General features: G+C 33.7%; 1 protein-coding gene across 2 annotated transcripts in view; it reads right to left on the bottom strand.

Moving 5' to 3' along the window:
• Positions 1-1,673: 1,673 nt before the first annotated feature.
• Positions 1,674-19,221, bottom strand: part of LOC140748298 (ras-related and estrogen-regulated growth inhibitor-like protein) — a 28,510-nt gene continuing 10,962 nt past the window's right edge. For both annotated transcript variants that reach the window (XM_073081099.1, XM_073081098.1), the window contains exons 2-7: positions 16,910-17,004; positions 15,297-15,353; positions 14,841-14,941; positions 7,409-7,603; positions 5,295-5,472; positions 1,674-4,777 (exon numbers count right to left, since the gene is read on the bottom strand). In XM_073081099.1, coding sequence (XP_072937200.1) covers positions 4,674-4,777; positions 5,295-5,472; positions 7,409-7,603; positions 14,841-14,941; positions 15,297-15,353; positions 16,910-16,982 — 708 coding nt within the window. In that variant the 5' untranslated portion in view covers positions 16,983-17,004 and the 3' untranslated portion in view covers positions 1,674-4,673. The remainder of the gene's footprint in view (positions 4,778-5,294; positions 5,473-7,408; positions 7,604-14,840; positions 14,942-15,296; positions 15,354-16,909; positions 17,005-19,221) is intronic.

A 19,221-nucleotide genomic window follows, 5' to 3' on the forward strand; every position in this document is an offset into this window, starting at 1 on the left:
CAGGCCAATTTCGATACCATCATCATTCGAGGTATCATATCGTTAGGAACGTCAATAGAAGATAGAAAATTTAATTGTCAAATGAGGGTATTAACTAAAAATTGGCGTATGAAAAGGCACTGTAGATCTTCTTCTGGGTAGTTATTTTCCGATTGTTGTAAAGAACGTTACTCTCCCACTTTTGTTGTCGAATCTATAATTTGTATGCTTACCTACTTGTTTTTTTGTTAACTTTGTAAAGTAAAATCTTCTCGGTTTATTAACGTTGTTTATTAAATAATTTCCTGACGAGTTTGCTGGCAATGTCATAATTATTGAGAATAGCAATTATTTATTATGTTATGGGTATAATAAAATGTTTAACAATATTTTACACGGCGCCTACCTAATGCTCCGCTGTTAACTATTCGTACATATTTTATTATGTTACAAATATCAAGTCCATGAAAAAAACATCTATTTTCTTTATAACATATGGGTTCACTACATATTTAAGTGTCCTTTACATTTTTTTCGCAATCCCTTTTAATTCAATTGCATTGTAATCTATAGCAAATAGCAATGTAAGTATATTGTAAAATACTGTTTTTAGTTGAAACCAATATTGTTATTTTCATCGCTGCAGCTTTTCACTTGTCAAAATGGGACAAGTGAACTACGGATCGCATTTGAAATGCTGATATCGATGATATATTGTAATGTATGGATCAGGATTTTCCTCTAATACCTACTGCAGGGAAAAGCCAACGGTACATTCAGGTATATTTTACGAGCTTGTTTATTTTTCTCTCGACAACTTTGACTCTCCCACTCAACTTTAAGTAGTCGTTAAATAAAAAGTAATTGACGAATGAACAGGAAAATTGTCCGAAAAATAGTTTAAACGATTATTGCAGAAATCTATAAATTATGTGTGTAAAAAGTGTTTCTTATTTAACATAAGGAAAACCCCGCTGACTTTTTTCATGATATTAATATCTCATTTTTTTTCCTCGATTGTACCTACGTGCTATATTTCTCTGGCACGCTTTGTAGTCTAAATACTCTAAATGCCTGCTGGTTTTAGGGGTGTCGTTAAATTGTTTTATCCCAGTAATGTATATCAGGAATGGAATGACATTAATAAACATTTAATCGGCCAGAAGGCCAGCATGTTACAAATGAAATTATAAATTACTAGAATGTACACACTGAATATATGGAGGTTGTTTATATTTATAGTCCGCGCCAAACTGCTAGTCCGCTCTGAATATAGAAATGAATCGCGTCGCAATAGCAAATAATATGACTACACCTGTTGGCAACAACTTCAGAGCGGACTAGTAGTTTGGCGCAGATTATACCAAGTCAACTATTTTATTAAGTGTCACGTTCATAGCGTTCAAATATTTGTATTTATATAGTTTGATATAATTGGGTTTTGATGAAATATTTTTACATGTGTTTGGACTATGGCCTAATTATTCTCGATCTGAGAAGTGACCTATGCCCAACAGTGGGACAATGTGTTGACATAGAACTTTTATTAAAAGATATTTTGTATTGACTCAATGTTTTCTTATACATAAGACAAACCAAAAAGAGTATGTTTCTTACTTTTAATGTAAGTAAAAATAAGTGTTGTAAGTGAAATGTTAAAAAATAGGTATTAAAACAAAATAAAACGAAGTAAATTAATTAATAGGAAACATTTATTTAACTATATTTTAATCTTATACTTAAGTGATTTAAAAATATATACATCTTAATACAATCAGTTCATATTACATACAAGTTTTTCCAAATAGGTCTCTACCTAGTACATTTGAATCAAAAATTTGATTTACGATTATATCCTGTAGGATATTTAGAAATTTTATTTTTAAAGATTCAATTTCCATTAATTTAAAGCATTATTTTCATATCAAAATTTCTAGATTTGTAAACATCTCAAAATATAGAAAACACGTAGAAGGTAGAAAATGTCTATGCCTAAGTTTTTTGATGAAATGGATGGTATATCGCATAGATATCAAATAAATTGTATGAAAGTTATGTTAGGCAGGAAGTAATTTAAACAGACATCTAAATTTTTAATTTCATATGAATACAAGTTAACGGAGAAATTTTTGTATGACGCGGATTCTATATTTTTTCTATATTTCAAGAGATTATTCGGTATCTTCTAAATGGTAGTCATGTGTATTTATGACTTTTAAGTATGTAGAATTATTCCATCGGTAATACAATGTTGGAATACACATTCATAATGCGTGTAATTAACGCATTTTCCTCCACATGTCTTTTCACAGCCTATACCCTAATGACTAGAGGATGACTACATTTTTATTTATAAAATAATACATCTTTGATACAATTAGGGATGCAAGTTATTAATATAAATATCGATATTTATATCGGCCTAAAATATCGATATACCGATAATATAAAAAAATTGAATGCGAGAATTCATAAGTCACAAAATATACAAGTAGGAGTATCTTTTTTTTCGCAGGTCAATTTTTATCTCGAATGTTTGACTCCCGTATTACTAAAAATAGTTAATATTTTCCATATTAATATTTCACTTTTGATATATGACAATGTTATAGCAGCAATAATTTATTATCGATAAAAATATCAATATTTTGGCTCGATTTTGTTCAATTTACGATATATCATTGCATCCCTATATTCTATATAGCTGTGTCAATTTCTGACATATTTTTAACAATAACATTGAGATAAGATCAAAACTTGAATTTTAGGTATATCATGTAAGTACTAAAGTACAACATACAATAAACATTGACTATTTACAATTATTTTGATGACATTTTCGATGTTTAATCATTCGTCACGATCTATTACAATTCTGATTGCAAATTTATTGAAAACGTGGTGAAATGACATGTTTTGTAAATAAATCTAACATAACATTAACGTATCTAATAATATTTACACTTAAAAATAAAGACTTATTTTAATAATACTGTGTAAAAGTAGAAAAGTTTGTTAGAAAGAGTAAAACTGTTAGGCCGTCACAATTCATATATTTTATGGGCCTTATTATGAAAATTTTGAAGATTCTGTTACGAAATACATTGTTTTTAATTTCATTTCTGGATTCTTATGTAATTAGATATTAAGAATCTTAATTTTGGTAATTTCATTTCAAATATTTTTTTTATTAAAATTAATGTATTGATTAATTCATTATCGTCCAAACTATTTTTTTTCTACTGAGTATGTATACAGATAGAAAGATTGTAACCATTATAAACATGTTAATATATTTTTAACGGGGACATAAAATCTATAATAAGAAACCTTAATCAATATGGTAATGTATGAACTTTTAATCAACATCGGATAATTATGTGAACAATATGATTTATCAGGTTCTATAAATATCCTAAAAATGTCCATGTGCAATCTATACACCCAGAAATAACATTAATTTATAAACGTGCTTGTAAAATTTGTAATAATAACACTGTAGATATATTTAAGGATTTTTTATGTCTCTAGTTCAGTAATATAACATTTATTAAACTTTGGATATGGAAATCTATATATCTTTGGCATTATCTACTGCTAAATACTGTTGCGTATACAATTTCAAATATGTATATACTTCATTATTGTCAAGATTTCCAAATTAAAAGTAAATCATAATTAGAAACATTTAGATTTTTTCGAAAAGATTTTGTACAAGTGCGGGGATCAAGCTGTTTGATTAAAGCTTATAATTGCAATTTGCACCGACGCTTATTCACTACATAACATGGTTTAGTGACTAGAAATACATTTGGTAGAGTTTCGCCTCTATCTCTGAATCTTTCCTTTCCCATATAACTAGATAGTCTCTTAAAGCTTTCCTATTCCTGAACTCAGTATCGAAATCGATACTCGATTTGCAGGACAGTCACAATCACTTAGGTGCTAGGGATATTATTGAGCTCCATAATAGAATTCAGATAATTCAAATAATTTCATATTTATATTTACACCCAAAATGATAAACATCACGTCAGTTTAGGGCACATTGCTTCGGTAGGTGCTGCGACATATATTTTAACATACTTTTTTTCTGTCTTATAATAAGTTGAGTGATTACTTTTTTTTAGGATTGAAGTGGATTGCGCAGGCCAGATGATTGTAAGTGATCACATTTATAACCGACTACATATAGAACTGGAGTTCTATCTAAAGCCGATTACAGATGCGTTGCCACTGTTGAGTACTGTACCTTTACCATGAGGTTTTACGTTTTGACAAATATGACTTTCCAAGTTCTGATACAATCCGCTAGGGACGTTGATTGATAATTGTATGGGCAAATACGTAAACAAATACCAAAACAGTCATATTTGTCAAAACGTAAAAACTCTTGGTAAGGGTTCTGATATGTATCTAAGTCAGCCGAAAACTAACTGAAAAGTCTCTTAGACTTTATTCTTAACCGAAAATACTTTTAATAAAGTAGTCTTTTAGATATAAGTCTCCAGCACATACCGAACAATACTACCCTAGTATGACGTGTAGATTATTTTCCTATAACCAGATCCCTAGCACCGTATAGGCACACAACATCACATGGAGGCGGAGAGTGCAGTGCAGCGGGCGGGGACGGGGAGGCAGGCGAGCCAGAGCGCGCCGGCGAGGCATCAGCGCGCGCGCGCGGGCGGCGGTCAGGGCGCGGCGGCGGCGAGCGGCGGCCGCGCGGGCGCTGGTACGCGCGGACACGCTACCATGGAGCCGCTTCGTGTTGTTTGGTTTGTGTTTGTGGCGCCACCTGCAATAAATGTTTTAGGTTAGAAATATTCAAAGTTTTTTGTTACGTACTTTACGTACGTACGTGTAAAGTACTTTTGTTAGTGAAAAAGGTTTGATAGAGATGTACAGCACAAATCTGTGATTAGAATGTAATTCAAAATTAATGTTAATAAAACATGAAAATTTAGCGGTTTCTTTAAAGCCACCGATTAGTTCTCTAAAAAATCAATATCAGTAACAGTTCACATATTGTTGTACCAAAAAAAAACTAATTGCTGTCATTGAGATAGATAGAGTCTTGCTAGTAAAACTGATAAGGCACATAACAGATTAATAAGATCTAATATACGTATAATTAATGTATAAATAACAATACAGGATATCCTAATAATTCCAAAACCTGAACAGTAGTAGCCAATTTGGATAACTTAAGTTCTTACATTGAAATTCCATTAATTCATTTAAAACTCACACTACATAACGACTTTTCATCGTGACATGTATCATGTTATACAAATAAAAACTAAGATACATACCGATTAGGGAGCCGAGCATTTTAGTAACGGAGAACTTCCGCGTCCGCTGCGGCGTGCGGACCTCAGCGAGCAGGCGGTCCACACACCGGTAGAGGTCGCCGGAGTTGTCCGCGACGCTCGCCTCGCTGAAGGAAGCGCCGTGCGACGCGCTCACTGCCTGACCTTCCTTGGTTGGTACCTGTAAACAATGAAACGATGTTTGAATAAGAGTTGCATAATTTATCATTTTTTTTATAATATAAGAGTAGCAGGCTACCTATGGACGATTGTAATCAAGCCCAGATAAGATTAGGTTCCTACCTAAGTTTGGTCACCGATACGCCGCTAACCTAGAGGACTAAGCTGGAAAGCCTGGGATAAGTATGTCTTCCTTACTTCACCCTTCAAACAGTACACAGCAGCGCTTAACACTGCTGTCAACAGGCCGAAATAAATGTGCCGCCTGTTGAATATATTATGCATAATAATAGAATATATGTCTCCTCAAAGGTCGACTTGATTCAGGTCGCTCCCTATTACCTCTAATGGGTAGGTGACCTGATTCAGGTCACTAGCGCCAATACTTCCGAAAGTTGCATTATTTTCGCTAGAATCAGCAAAATGGTTTCCCCAACAGGTAAAATATAGATAAAGTGTAAGATAGATTAGTTACTAATCTAAATAAAGTCGTATTCAATCGATTCTTCTTTGACTTAAATTCCTTATTAAAATAAGAAACACATAATCGCTCCATTTGATCCCATTAAAAATAAAACGATTACACGATTGTAGTTACATAAACATAATTATTTAGCCAAAGTGATCACTCATACGTAAAGAGCTTTCAAAACTATATAAGTTCGAGGAGTTACTGTATTTTCAAATCAAATCAAATAGGAATCAAAAAGGAAGATTCGTTTCGGTAGGTACGAGAAATTGCTAATTGTACAAATAATAATCTGCGTTCTGTTTTGTCTGTAGTAACTCTAGCATCGAAACTTACAAGAAGCAAATTAGCATCAACATTCACGAGCCTGGTAAGTCTAAGGAACAAAATAGCGTCAATATTTACGATGTCCTGAAAGGCACTGTTCAGTTGATGTAGATTGTGAGCGAACTGGGCCGCATTGTGCAGTGAAAGGCACCTCCTCGGCTCAAAAGAGTCATTCACGCCAGCCTCACATGTTTCAATACACATGCTATAGTTCGCTACTTGCTGCTTACGGCATTGTCTTTAGCAGTGCAACTTCTATACCTACAAGGACTTGTGTCTACTCTTTGAAACTGGAACAAAGTTCGCTCTTACGAGTACGTCAGTGTGATAATGTTTTCAGTAATGAAGCGTAAAGACACATAAAGGTTGTTTAATTAATTACTTTACTATTGATTTACTTACATATATCAGTTGGTGTGATTTTTTTCATAACAATCTGTCAATAGTATCTATTAAAAATGCGCAATGGAATAAAATTTAATCAGGATTTTTAAAATGCTTTTTGATTGAGTATATTTTTAATTGCGTAATTTCGTCGCAAACGTGGTCCATCATAGTTATAAAAAAGACAACAAGAAGCTCAGTTGTAAGATACGAGTACATTATCCAGGCAAGGAAACTCGCGGGAAATAATAGTGTATGGTTTGAGTAAAGCTCTTATCATCTCCATCACACTTTACAATTAGCGTCTGTTAGACAATATACATCCTACGCGATGTAGTAATGCAGAACATTTCGCGTTCCCGAGATGAAGGACGGGCAATTTCTAAACATTTCATGCCGTGTTTATTATTGTTCAAGTTTAGCCCGTGTCCCTGTAATACAGGCACATACGCACATACAGTATAAGGAATGTATAATCAATACAGCGAATGGATATTTTGCGAAGTATAAACTGTTGATAATAACCAAGCTGTGAAGCATTATACGAAGATAAATAATCTACGAAATAAAAAAAAAGGTCTAGTTTGTTAGACTAAAATAGACTATTGTGTTTAAATTATGTCCGAAAGATTAATAGCTTTAGACAGTTTTCAGCCTGTCTTATTTCATTTTTGTAACCTATTTTCTAATCGCCTGATAATTTTTATGACAAATGTCTCACTTAATTTAGCGACAAGATACAATGTGGGTGACTGACCTGTCTCAGGTGGTCCAAGTCTGTCTTGTTGCCTAGCAGAGCGAGGGGCATGGATGATGTTGTGCTGGCCGGGCCGTGGGATGGACTACTGTTAGGTGGGGTCCGCTTGAGAGCTGTCAACACTTCTGTGGCGTACTCGAAGCTGCTGCGGTCAGTCACTGAGTAGACTAGTAGACACGCATCTGCCCATTGGATCTGAAACAAGTAAATAGGTATAAAATAAACGATTTTTTAAAGAAAGGCGATCATCATTTTCTCTGGGAATGGGATGGATTAGTCCAGCGTGCTGGCCAAGTGGAAATTGGTAAACATTGTGAACTTTTTTTAAAGATTTCGCAGGTATGGAGGTTTCCTCACGATGCTTTTCTTCAGCGCTAAAGCTAGTGATAATTAATCTCTAATAGATATATATATAAATATATATAAATTTTGTAAGGAAATGGCCACAGGAGAAATATAATAAAATATAATATGAGAAATATAATATGAAATATAATAAAATAAAATTCACTCCAAAAAGATACTTTTTATTATATCGAATCATTGACAGAATGACAAATTAGAAGAAGTAAAATATATGTTTTTCAGCTGCCAGCTTTTATCATATATAACCTACTTGAATATTATACATTATAAGAGGCTTGAGTTTTTGCTATATTCCAACAAATTTAAATATCAGAGGTGCCAGGGATTCAAACCTCGGGCCCTTCTACGAGTATTGAGAGGCTTCGTTTCAAGCAGTATACTATCACTGCTATTATAATGAGTACGGCAACAGAATAACAATAGAGGCGTGGGCGGATCTGTCTGTGGACGTATCAAATATGGTTAAAGGTCACCTTTTGGGACAAATAATTGTTTATTCGTGATGTCTGTGATCATTTATGTTTATTTCGTTAAGGCTTGAAAACTCTTTTATGTATTATTAAAATTCATTTGTACCATTATAAGCAATTTAATAAAACATACTTTTAGTTTTAAATTCTTTAAATTTACACTATTGTGAGACTACTTCAGTAGTAAAAGTCTATAAAAACTAGGCATCTCAGGCTAGAAGTCCAGGGAACAGATTTAGATTTTTGAAAATTACGCGCACCTTAAAAATAATATTATAGTAGAAAACACTACTTAGACAAATCTTGCAAAAGTAAAAGGTTTTCATAATATATTCAAAATGTGAAATCTGTCAGTCCGCACTTATTAAAGATCTACTATGTTTTTAGACTTTTCATTTTAAGCGGAGATCGATGCCCAGTACAGACAGTAATTTGTTGATAGCGATATTTTAGGGGACGAAATAGAAACCGCAATGCTAAATAAAGCATCAGACATAAAGAAAGGCGACGTATGATTAATTAGTACGTTTCAGCCAACATTCCAGCTTAAAATAAGCTGTTAGAACGGTTCACGGGCACTCCTACGCCGCGAAATGACAACTCCTGATTGGCATTATTTATTTGAGAGATACATTATTTGTTTGCACACAATAACATGGGAACAGCTTCGAACTGTGAGTCAACGGAAATGTATAACGTATTTATAAGCAAGTTCGATACGATTGCGATCATGATAAAACGAATTCCGCAAGGCAACTTTTCGAAATAATCTTAAATCTCAAAACGTGCTGTCTATCTGATTGTAAATGGTAGCTATAGATAAGTATAGATATCTCACCGCCTTGTTATTGAAGAAAACCATTTAATGGCTTAAACGGCTGACAGTTCTTTCAGCCATTTAATGGTTGTCATGTTGTAATTTACGCGGAACAATGCCGGCATATGTAGTTAAGTGGTGCAAAAACACGAAATCGAAGAAAAAGTGCGGAGAAATATCGTTTCATTCGTAAAAGATTTAAAAACTACATTTTTAAATATTTTTCAAACACTAAAATAGATAACAGTGACATTTTCAATTGTCAAAACTGGTTACAGTTTCTTGTTAGGAGTGAGTAATCTTTACTAATCTGTGTTGGTAGCATGCCACTCATGAATATTCGTAACTGACTCCATTTAGAACATTTTTTAATTGAAGTTGATCATAAATGCGTTGCTATTCCTGAGAACTAAGTTAGTCCACTCGTAATGTACCTATTTAAATATTTTTTTCACCTAAAATGCAGAACTACTTCACGTTAGAAATGGGTGTGGCGCTAGTATCCAAGTCTAAGCATTCCGACTCAACCAACATGCAATAAATCTATAACTTGTAATTAGGTAAATTAATGCACGTCTTCACAACACTATAATTAACTCAAAATGTGCCAAACTATCTACGCTAAGAATTACCTAAAGATTTTACGATAAAAACATTTGGCACGGGTAATTGTGTTGTCTGGATCTCAACAGCGAAATTATATTCAAATTATATATTATATTATATTCAAATCAAATATTTTTTAAAATTCAAAATAGGTTCTTTATATATTTCGTTATTGTGAAGAAGCAGCCGAAGAAACTCCAGAACACACACCTTTAAATAAAGTTATTTACAATGGTAAATTTAACCTAATGGAGCTGGAGCTACTTCAGAAACTGTTTTATCAGTAAAATAATCACATAGTTTACAGTACGCTTTTTTACATAGCGTTTGTATAACGACAAGTTTATACTTTTTTCTGTGAGTTTCAAGATGTGGTCGGGTATTTTATTGCAGTAGCGAAAATAGTTACCCATGAAAGACTTAGCCACCTTACATAATCTATTCCTAATATTATTAGCAACTTCACTTCAATTTGTTGCAAATGACTCTTAGCTTAAACTAATATAATTTCAATTTCCTCTAGATGCATTGAATCAAAAGCTTTCAAGCGACCTAAGACGGTAATATAAGTGAAGAATCAATACCAATTTCTTACGTAGGCAGGCGCTCAAGGATGTTCAGCGCTTAGGTATATATTATTGAAACGTGGATGCCACTGACGACAGCTTTCATTTTGTACTTTCAGCATTATTTTTATGTACTATATAATAAGTAGTATCATTTTCTACACTTATAGTATCATATTAGGATTTTATTTTGCGTAGTGCCATAGACACCAGTAGAAACTTAGACGTTCTGAGTAGTCAAAAAACCTATATTTAGATATCTGTCCGGCCGGGGATCGAACCCGAAACCTACATTGTCAGATGCTAGGTATGGTCACCACTTCGTCACGTCAATGTATGTTCAAATATAACACCAGAGCAGTCGCCTACACATTGGCGGCTAATAACAATAAATAAACGATCTGCTATACATTATGCTCTTAACTTTGTCTAAAAGTTAAATCCTATACCTAGAATTAAACAGATTACATTAAAATCTATTCTCAACGTCTCTAATCTATACGTAATTTTATTATGATCATCATAATTTACAAGTCAAATTAATGATATAGTAAATTCTCGCGTTTTCCGCATACCGCTTTATTTATAAAGAGCATAAATAATTCAATAACGATTATTAAAGATTACTGTTCGTATTTCATGTAGTTTCGAGTGCTTTGTTATGATGAAGGAGCATTATCGTATTATTGGCCGTCCTTGGCTCCATAAATTATTCTGATATCGATAAGGGCGAGTACATGTCCATAAACATATAACCACTGGACTATCAGAGTGGTGAAGAGGAGTTTTAAACCACTAGGCTGATAGCGCAATGGTTTGAAACTCTTTTAATCAGGTAGTCCGAGGTACGGTTCCCAGGCTTCGGATTTTTCTAAGGTTTTGTGCCTTTCAAAAATTAATTATCTTTTGCTTTAATAGTGTACGAAAATATTGCGAGGAAAAATCTCTACGCTTGAGAGTTTAAAAAAACGTGTATCAGGTCTAGGACTATGGCGTCTATATCCATCTCCTAAGCGATAGTCAACCCATCTTACTACGATATTGACTCGTGCCCAGCAGTGGGGCAACTGACTTGACAACAACTTCTCTAATGGAATATCGAATAACGCAGCCAATTTTCCATAAAAGTAGCGCCGAGTTCTAGGTAATTAATGGACATTGATGATCTTACGTATCATATAACGTGTTTATTTTTAGACATAACGTGTCTAGTATCTGTGGTAAGGATAGGTAATACCTTTGTGGTTTAAAGCGTAACCAAGCGTTTATTAGTAGATATCATCGTATCCTAACTGTGATGTTAGAATTCTAACATTTTAGTTTTAGTTTTTTTTCTTATTTTTATATTGTAAAGAAATAAAATTGAACATATCAATAAAAGTACGAAGATATCAACAAGTACTGAATCAAACGTAATTTTAAAAATATATCTTCGTGGTTAATTATGGCGCCACAAATACTAAACCTATTTCCGCCTTACGTAGAAGTGTAAGATTGATGAGTTCTGATTTGCAGGTATGATAAATAAGGGTTTTTGATATGAAGATTTATTATTTCACTACCTTTACCATTTTTAGTTTGAGACAGATTTCTAAATAAAAGTTATTTTTTTCAAAATATTCTTAATACGGTAATTAAGCTGGCAAGAAATTCTCTGTCAATCAATATTAGTAGGATTTCACAAGCCAAACTTAGTAACTCAATCAATAAGTATAAACTTATTGGTTTGCCTACTTGGCCCTCCAATCTCTATGTATTAAATGGATTTTAATTAAGTCACGGAATGTAATAATTACACTACTTACTTTACGTAATAACACTTTAAGTAGAAAGTTTAAAATAATTCTTTATAAATCGGCGCATGCGTGGTAAACGTCAATTTTAATTACCGTTCATTGCTTTTCAGATATTTTAGAAACGTTTATATGAATACGCGGATAGAATAAATATTTACAGTTTCTTGAAATTAAAATATCGTAGCAGTTTATAAGTTAATTCTGATGTACTCATGGCTTGAAGTTTTACATAATATATATATGAAATGCCCGCTACTGAAGCTTATTAACGATTGTAATTTAGTATTAAATACATTTTGTAATATTTCGTTTGATTGATGTTATCTACAAGGTCTTTCACAGCTTTTATGGTTTTATTGTTCTAAAGATATATGTAATGTTTTACGTAAATTATACTATGGATTATAAACAAATGAATAGAGGAATGGATTACCGAATATTAGATATAGATGTAATATGATCCTTTTACGTCAGGATGTGCGATAGTTAACATTATATATACCTATTCATCCGACATATTAATCGACCCTGTAACTGTTAGGCCTACACCATAGGTATATTATCCTACTGACGTCAGTATAATATATCTATGGCTTACACAATGTGAACTGACACTTCGTTATTTGTATCATAAGTATTGAAAATTCTCATTATAATTATGAAAGAAAGCGTGGCTTAAACCTGTGCCTGGAAACTTTTCATAAATCCATCAGCCTACGAAAGGCCAGTGGTTTGGACTGTGACCTCAACACTTCTGCTCACTTGCGAGTTCAAGAGTAATAACTGTGAGCTATTATAACTGGGCTCCAAACATCAATTGAGGTGAGAGGTACAATTTATAATATGTAGCTCTGTAAACAGTGACTCATACGAGACGAGCCGTGCAGGTCACTAGAGCGACTGCAGTAGGGATGTCAATACTTCAGGAAAAGATCGATTTGAATCAAAACTGAAGTATACACAAAATATGAAGGACTGTATGTAACTTCGATTCATTTTATTGCTGGTTTGGGTCAAGTTGATCAACAAAGTTCAACGAAGAAAAATCATAAAAAGGATCGAAAAATTGTTATGGCATAATAACAAGTTTAATGTAATTACAACAACAAAAAAGTTGAATGTCGAGTTTTTGAGTATCTGGCATCCACTGCCTGGATCTATTAAATGCTTAGTATCTTTGAAAATATCGATATTTTTAATTAAAAACAATCGATTGTTCGATAAATCTTTGACATCCCTAGGCTGGAGACCACTGCTCATACAACTACCATTATATTCGCGATTAACCTACTTGTTAGAACGTAAAACGGGTTCAGTCGCCGTTTAATCTTCCATTTTGTTTGCGGAAGGGTCTACGGTAACACCGATTTGATTCGATCCAGACTGCTCATAAACATATGTAATTATTACGGTTGGTCTATTAAACAATTCATTCCTTTCGCATTCGTATTAGTTAGGTACATTATTGATAAGATTCGCATAATTTTCGTAACAATCAACATAATTTTTGAAGGAGATTACCAAAAAAAAATGTTTTTCTATTTCAATACTACCTTATAATTTATTTAAGAAAATAAATTAGTATAAAGTCTATGGTTGATAATTTTGTTTAATAATCCGGTAACAGGCTGTTTACATCATCTATCCTGTATAAAATTATTGAGAGATAAGCTTATATTTGGTTACATTCTGCGTAGGCAAGGAAGCACACGAGCGTATGACGAAATATCGTTATAACTGGTTGTTTACGCCGAGTTCATGAATAAAATTCTGTAGTAAAATTCAAGGTGAAAGAAATCCGAAGCAACTGTTGTTATTGATACGTCGTACGTAGGCGATACGTTCTAACACGCGACCTCGTGGAATTATAGTCTTATCTCAAAATTCTCGAGCATCCCTAATCTTCCAGTGATTTAGTATCAGTCTTAGAACAGTAAAATACATATTGTTGCGTAAATAAAGTGTTACCACGTTTCCGTTCTAAAATGTCCCTAAAATATTTGAAGTACTTATGTATTTGTTACGTAAATGTAGTATAAGTTATGTAAATTTTCTCTAAAAATGTTCTTCATTTGTCAAGAATTCAAGAAAACAATATATGACAAAATCATCCTTTTGTGGTTTCATTCAATTTCAATATGGTGAAGTATCTTTCTATTTTACTTATCAAATGTATCAGTATTATTGTTTAGAGACTAAGGTCGTAGAACGTGCTTTAAATCTGCGAAGGTGAGGAATATAGAAACCGAGGCCTGTAACTGCATTAACCTATATTCTGATGCTGGATTCCATTCCTGAGTGTTTAATGATATTATGTATATTAATCAAGACATATAACTAAGATATGAACAATAATTTCTGTACGAGAAGTTAAATACGAGTACGTTTGTTCTAAAGTCATAGGTTCGTTCGTTCAGGACTAAATATCATTTCCGACGGACATCTTTAAAGATCTTGCTTAAATTATCATTTAATAAATAAATTGAGATGTATGACGGTAGTCATACACAGGGCATACACAGGTCCTCTGAGTGAATATATTAGTAAAGACATTGTAACTTAGTTTTAGCAAAACATCTGTGGGCGGCCTCCGACAGGATTGTAATTCTATCTACAGTACCCTTACCAGGAGTTTTTACGTTTACGTAAATACGTAAACAAATACCAAAACAGTCATATTTGTCGAAACGTAAAAACCCCTGGTAAGGGTACAGTTCATTTTATAGATGTTTCTCGACGGAAGTGGCCACTTAGTGTCATGTGCTCTTTTAATAAATACAGTACATAATATACAAAGACAGTATTTATTACCTGTTCAGCTGGGAATTTGTCAGGATTTGAGCCTGATACATCTATCACTTCTAGTTCTATTGGAGTACCATTGATTGGTACTGTCTGTCTGTATAGGAGATCTGTAACAAAAGAACATCTATTAAAAAAGGACTTTAAATAGCAACTAAGATACTATGATAATAAATTACTAAGAAGGTACTTTCTCTGGCAATTATGTTCGCATACCAATATTTTATTTTGAATTTCCGCTTGTGTCCATACACAATACGCTCAAGGGAATTTTGTTCCCTTTGTTGTTGAATTAGTGTTGTTGTTGAAAATTCCCTTGAGCTTACGATGAGGAAATATTACGAAATCGCAGACAGCACAAGAAAATAAACTTTAACAAAATATATGCACATAATTTTGTGAAAGTTTATTTAGGTTTATTTACAGATATGCTGCAAATATGTAAACATAATTTTATGTATTTACCTGTGTTTGAGTGGTATTCCCCAATGTATCGCCTCGTTAGGTACCGGACAATGAGAGCTGGAACAAAATAAACACCATTCAAATGTTTTTATTGAAATTGATAGATTGGGTTTCGGATTCGATCCCTGGCCAGACAATATCTAAATAATTTAGATGTCTGTTCTGGGTCTGGGTGTTTGTGTGTTTGTCTTTGTGTCTTTAGTGTCCATGACACGAGAAAAATCCCAATATAGGGCTACGAGTGTAGAGATCGTTATTTATTATTTTTTTATTTTATTTATTAAATATTACATTTGAGTTTAGTCATCTCCTGTAGCGCGGCTGTAATCAGTTCCATTCAGTCTATCCCACTTCTAGATCGTAACACCAAATTGTAAAATCAACAGAATTTCAAACGTTCTTAAGATGTATAATTTACCGCAATCCGACGCTGATTTCATTCTGACCGCCTTACTTTCAGTACATTACATTTGAAGATCTATAGCTCGGTTTGTTGTTAGAAAAAACAGTACCAGTTTATTGCATCACAGTGGAATGGGTCACTGGAGTAGCTGTTATATCATCTGGGGCGAGTGATGTCATGCGGTAAATGGAGAGGCAATTAAGGAAAGCCTACGATTATTTTTTTAATTACTTTTCCAAGAACTTTCTTCTGGTGGTTTTATGTAATAGCTTTCCGGACTTGTTAAAGCAATGTTGATTTGTACTGATTCTTTAGGTGAGTAAATAAAAATGTTTTGGCACGTGCGATGTACATCTAAATATGTTTTCAGTTATAGAACAGGTGAGCTGCTCTACATAAGAGACACTTGAGATGAAGACATGCGTAATAATTGCTTATACAGTTTATTTTAATTTTTACGTATTTCCGTCATTGTAATACTGTTTCAGTGTGTCCACTTCCTTATTAAAAAAACTGATATTTGTGAACATCTAATTATAAAAGTAGAATGTAACATTTACTAGCGAATAAAATGTAGAAGTAGGCGAAGTTTAGATAGTTTCGTGTTTCGCACAAGTAAAAATACGGTGAGTGGTGAAGAAAATATTTTTCGTAGATCATTAAACCTTTTGAGTTATGACAGCGCTCTCAGGCATTTGGGTCACTGGATGATATCAACAAACAGTGGATTTAAGACTAGATTTTATGAGGACCTGATTCTTAACATGCTTTACATTTTTAAAATATCGTGTTGTAATTTATGGGTTTTATTGCACACGGCCATTATAAAAGTATAATGCGGAAATAAAATTCACGTGTAATATGTGAAAGAAGTTTTAGATTTTTAGAGTACAGGCTAGACAGGCAATAATGAACTTAATATTTTATAATATAATCTATATATTACTTACTGAAGTAATATATAGATTATATTATAAAATATACTGATATTTGTTGTTTTAAACGCTAAAGTTTTTTAAACATTTTTTAGCGTGAAAGCGATTCTGCTTCTTAAAGTCGCGCTGATATGTCTGTACGCTACAAAGAATTCGAGTAACTACAAACATGTTACAATGACGTGAAAAACTGAGAGAAAAGGTCTATGGACGTACGAATGATAAGCAGAATGAAGGGTACGTATGAATCGAGGTGTTGACAACGGCAAGCTTACCAGATTTGCCAACTCTGGAGCTGCCAATGACGGCAATGCGTACGCGCGGCGGGCTGGCACGCTCGTCCCTCATGATAGCGGAAACTTGCGCACGTCTGAAACAATATAAATAACATAAGTATCTTATCGTACTGTATTTACTTCAATTTACGTGCATACGTGTAATTTTGAAGGTTTGTGGTTCGGCTCCGGCGGCAACACCGCCACACCGATTTAAGTAGTGTTAAGCGCTGCTGTGTTCTGGTTTGAAGGGAGATAGACTTTTCCGTGGCATTCCAGCTTAATCCATAGGAGTGGCGGCGCATAGGCCGACTATATAGGAATCTAATCCTATCGGGGGTTGATTAAAGATATCTATGGGCAGCAGTAGCCATTTAACATCAGGTGGACTGCATATTCGTCTGTTAGATACTCCTATATTATAAAAAAAACATACTGTATCTCCTTAAATATACGTGTAACATTATTAAATATTGTACAGAAATCGTAAACATTTTACAGTCTTATTTTGAAGTCGTTCCGCCCACGGCTTTATAAATGCATTTTTTAATTGACTTAGCAGATACGATAAATAAACTAATATCAAAAGAACACAATTATACGGTATGCAGTTGATTAATAACATTTTGGGAACTCAAATAAAAGTTGCGGAATTTTCATAATTAATATAAATCGGGTAGACAAGAATTCGGTTATCTTGAATCAGTTCCAAGTATTAAATTTTGTAAGTGGCTAGTCGTTTGGTCCTCAGTTGGCAATCTTGCTTGAATTTCATTCATTAGTCCGTTTCTCCTTGGATGACGTCCGCCGTGTCTCAGACAAAATTGACGGAGGCGTACGTCAGCATTCTAGGCACAAACTAGATACCAGATATAGTGACATGTTGAACACTTCCTACTTAACAACACTATGAATAGAATCGTAACTGAAAATGTATAGCGGGTAATAGATAGCTATTAAGCAGTGAAGCGGTAATTTTAATCCTTGCCTCCTTATCAATGTACTCGATGTACGAATCTCAGGCCCCAGTGATGTTACAAAAATATGTATGTATTAAAAATCGATTATCACTTGCTTAAATGGTGGAGTAAAACATTGCGAGGAAACCTTCACGTCTGACAGTTTAAAAAAGTATAAAATGCGTCAACGGCTAAGCCTAAGCCTAAGTAATAACTTAGGCTGGCCACACCGTTGGAGAAGTGATGCCTAGAATACTAGGCATCACTTGGCCAGCGGTGTGGACTATGGCCGTGCTCAGTAGTGGGATAGTCATGGACCGACTTAAGAAATAAAATTAGAGAGAGAAATGTACTATTTATGTAAATGAACTTTGCATTAATTGCGAAAGGGACAAAGTTCCAGGATAATATGTTACAAAGTATCAGATTCAACTTCCATTAATTACCTTGCGATAATAATAACAAGCGTTTAAATATAGTTATTGATAGAGTTTGTAGTTAAAGATCTTCAACCAGTCTATAATTAAAGTTTTTCGTACGATCGTACTTAATGGTATGCAGTATATTTTCAGATTAGATTCTTAAAATATCACAATGATAATATTCCAAGGAATGCCTAATATTTACAACATAGGATCGATGTGCGTCATCCCTCACTCAGCGGTTGAATAACCTAGACATTGAATAACGAATACGACACCAGAAAACAATGCAATGGCTATGAATCACTATTCTCCGGCTATACCGCTTTGTGTTATAATTAATTCTGCAGCTTCCGTTTCCCTTTGTAGTAAAGCTTCCGTGGCAAAATGTATCAGGTATCATATGAATTTGTACCTGTATGAATGTAATGTGTATTTGTGTAGTATCATCATCAACCCATTATTGTCCCACTGCTGGGCACGGGTCTCCTCTCAGAATGTGAAGGATTAGGCCATAGTCCACCGCGCTGGCCAAGTGTGTATTGGTAGACTTCACATACCTTTGAGATTTTTTTTAATATAAGTCTCTCTGGTATGCAGGTTTCCTCACGATGTTTTCCTTAGTTATAATTTGTGTAGTATGTACCAATATAATAACTGGCAGTTGCATATGATATTGCAGATGAGCCTGCTATACGTGTTAAGTATCGAATGTAAGTTTTAATGTTTTAATTACACTAAAGGTTCTTCATATAATTTAATTAACTTTTAGTGTTATTCGTATCATTACGTATTCCCGAAAAAAGTAGAGCATCACTACCTACTATATGATGTAAGTAAAACTCGAACAGGCTCTGTTCTGATGAATGTCGTCAAGGGAAGATTAAACCTCTGTCAAAATTTACGTTTCTACATAGCGCTTTTGTTGTTG

The sequence above is a fragment of the Epargyreus clarus genome, unplaced genomic scaffold, assembly GCF_041222505.1.
Source record: "Epargyreus clarus isolate Ecla_fem2 unplaced genomic scaffold, WU_Ecla_fem_2.2 ptg000015l, whole genome shotgun sequence".
Lineage (NCBI taxonomy): Eukaryota > Metazoa > Arthropoda > Insecta > Lepidoptera > Hesperiidae > Epargyreus > Epargyreus clarus.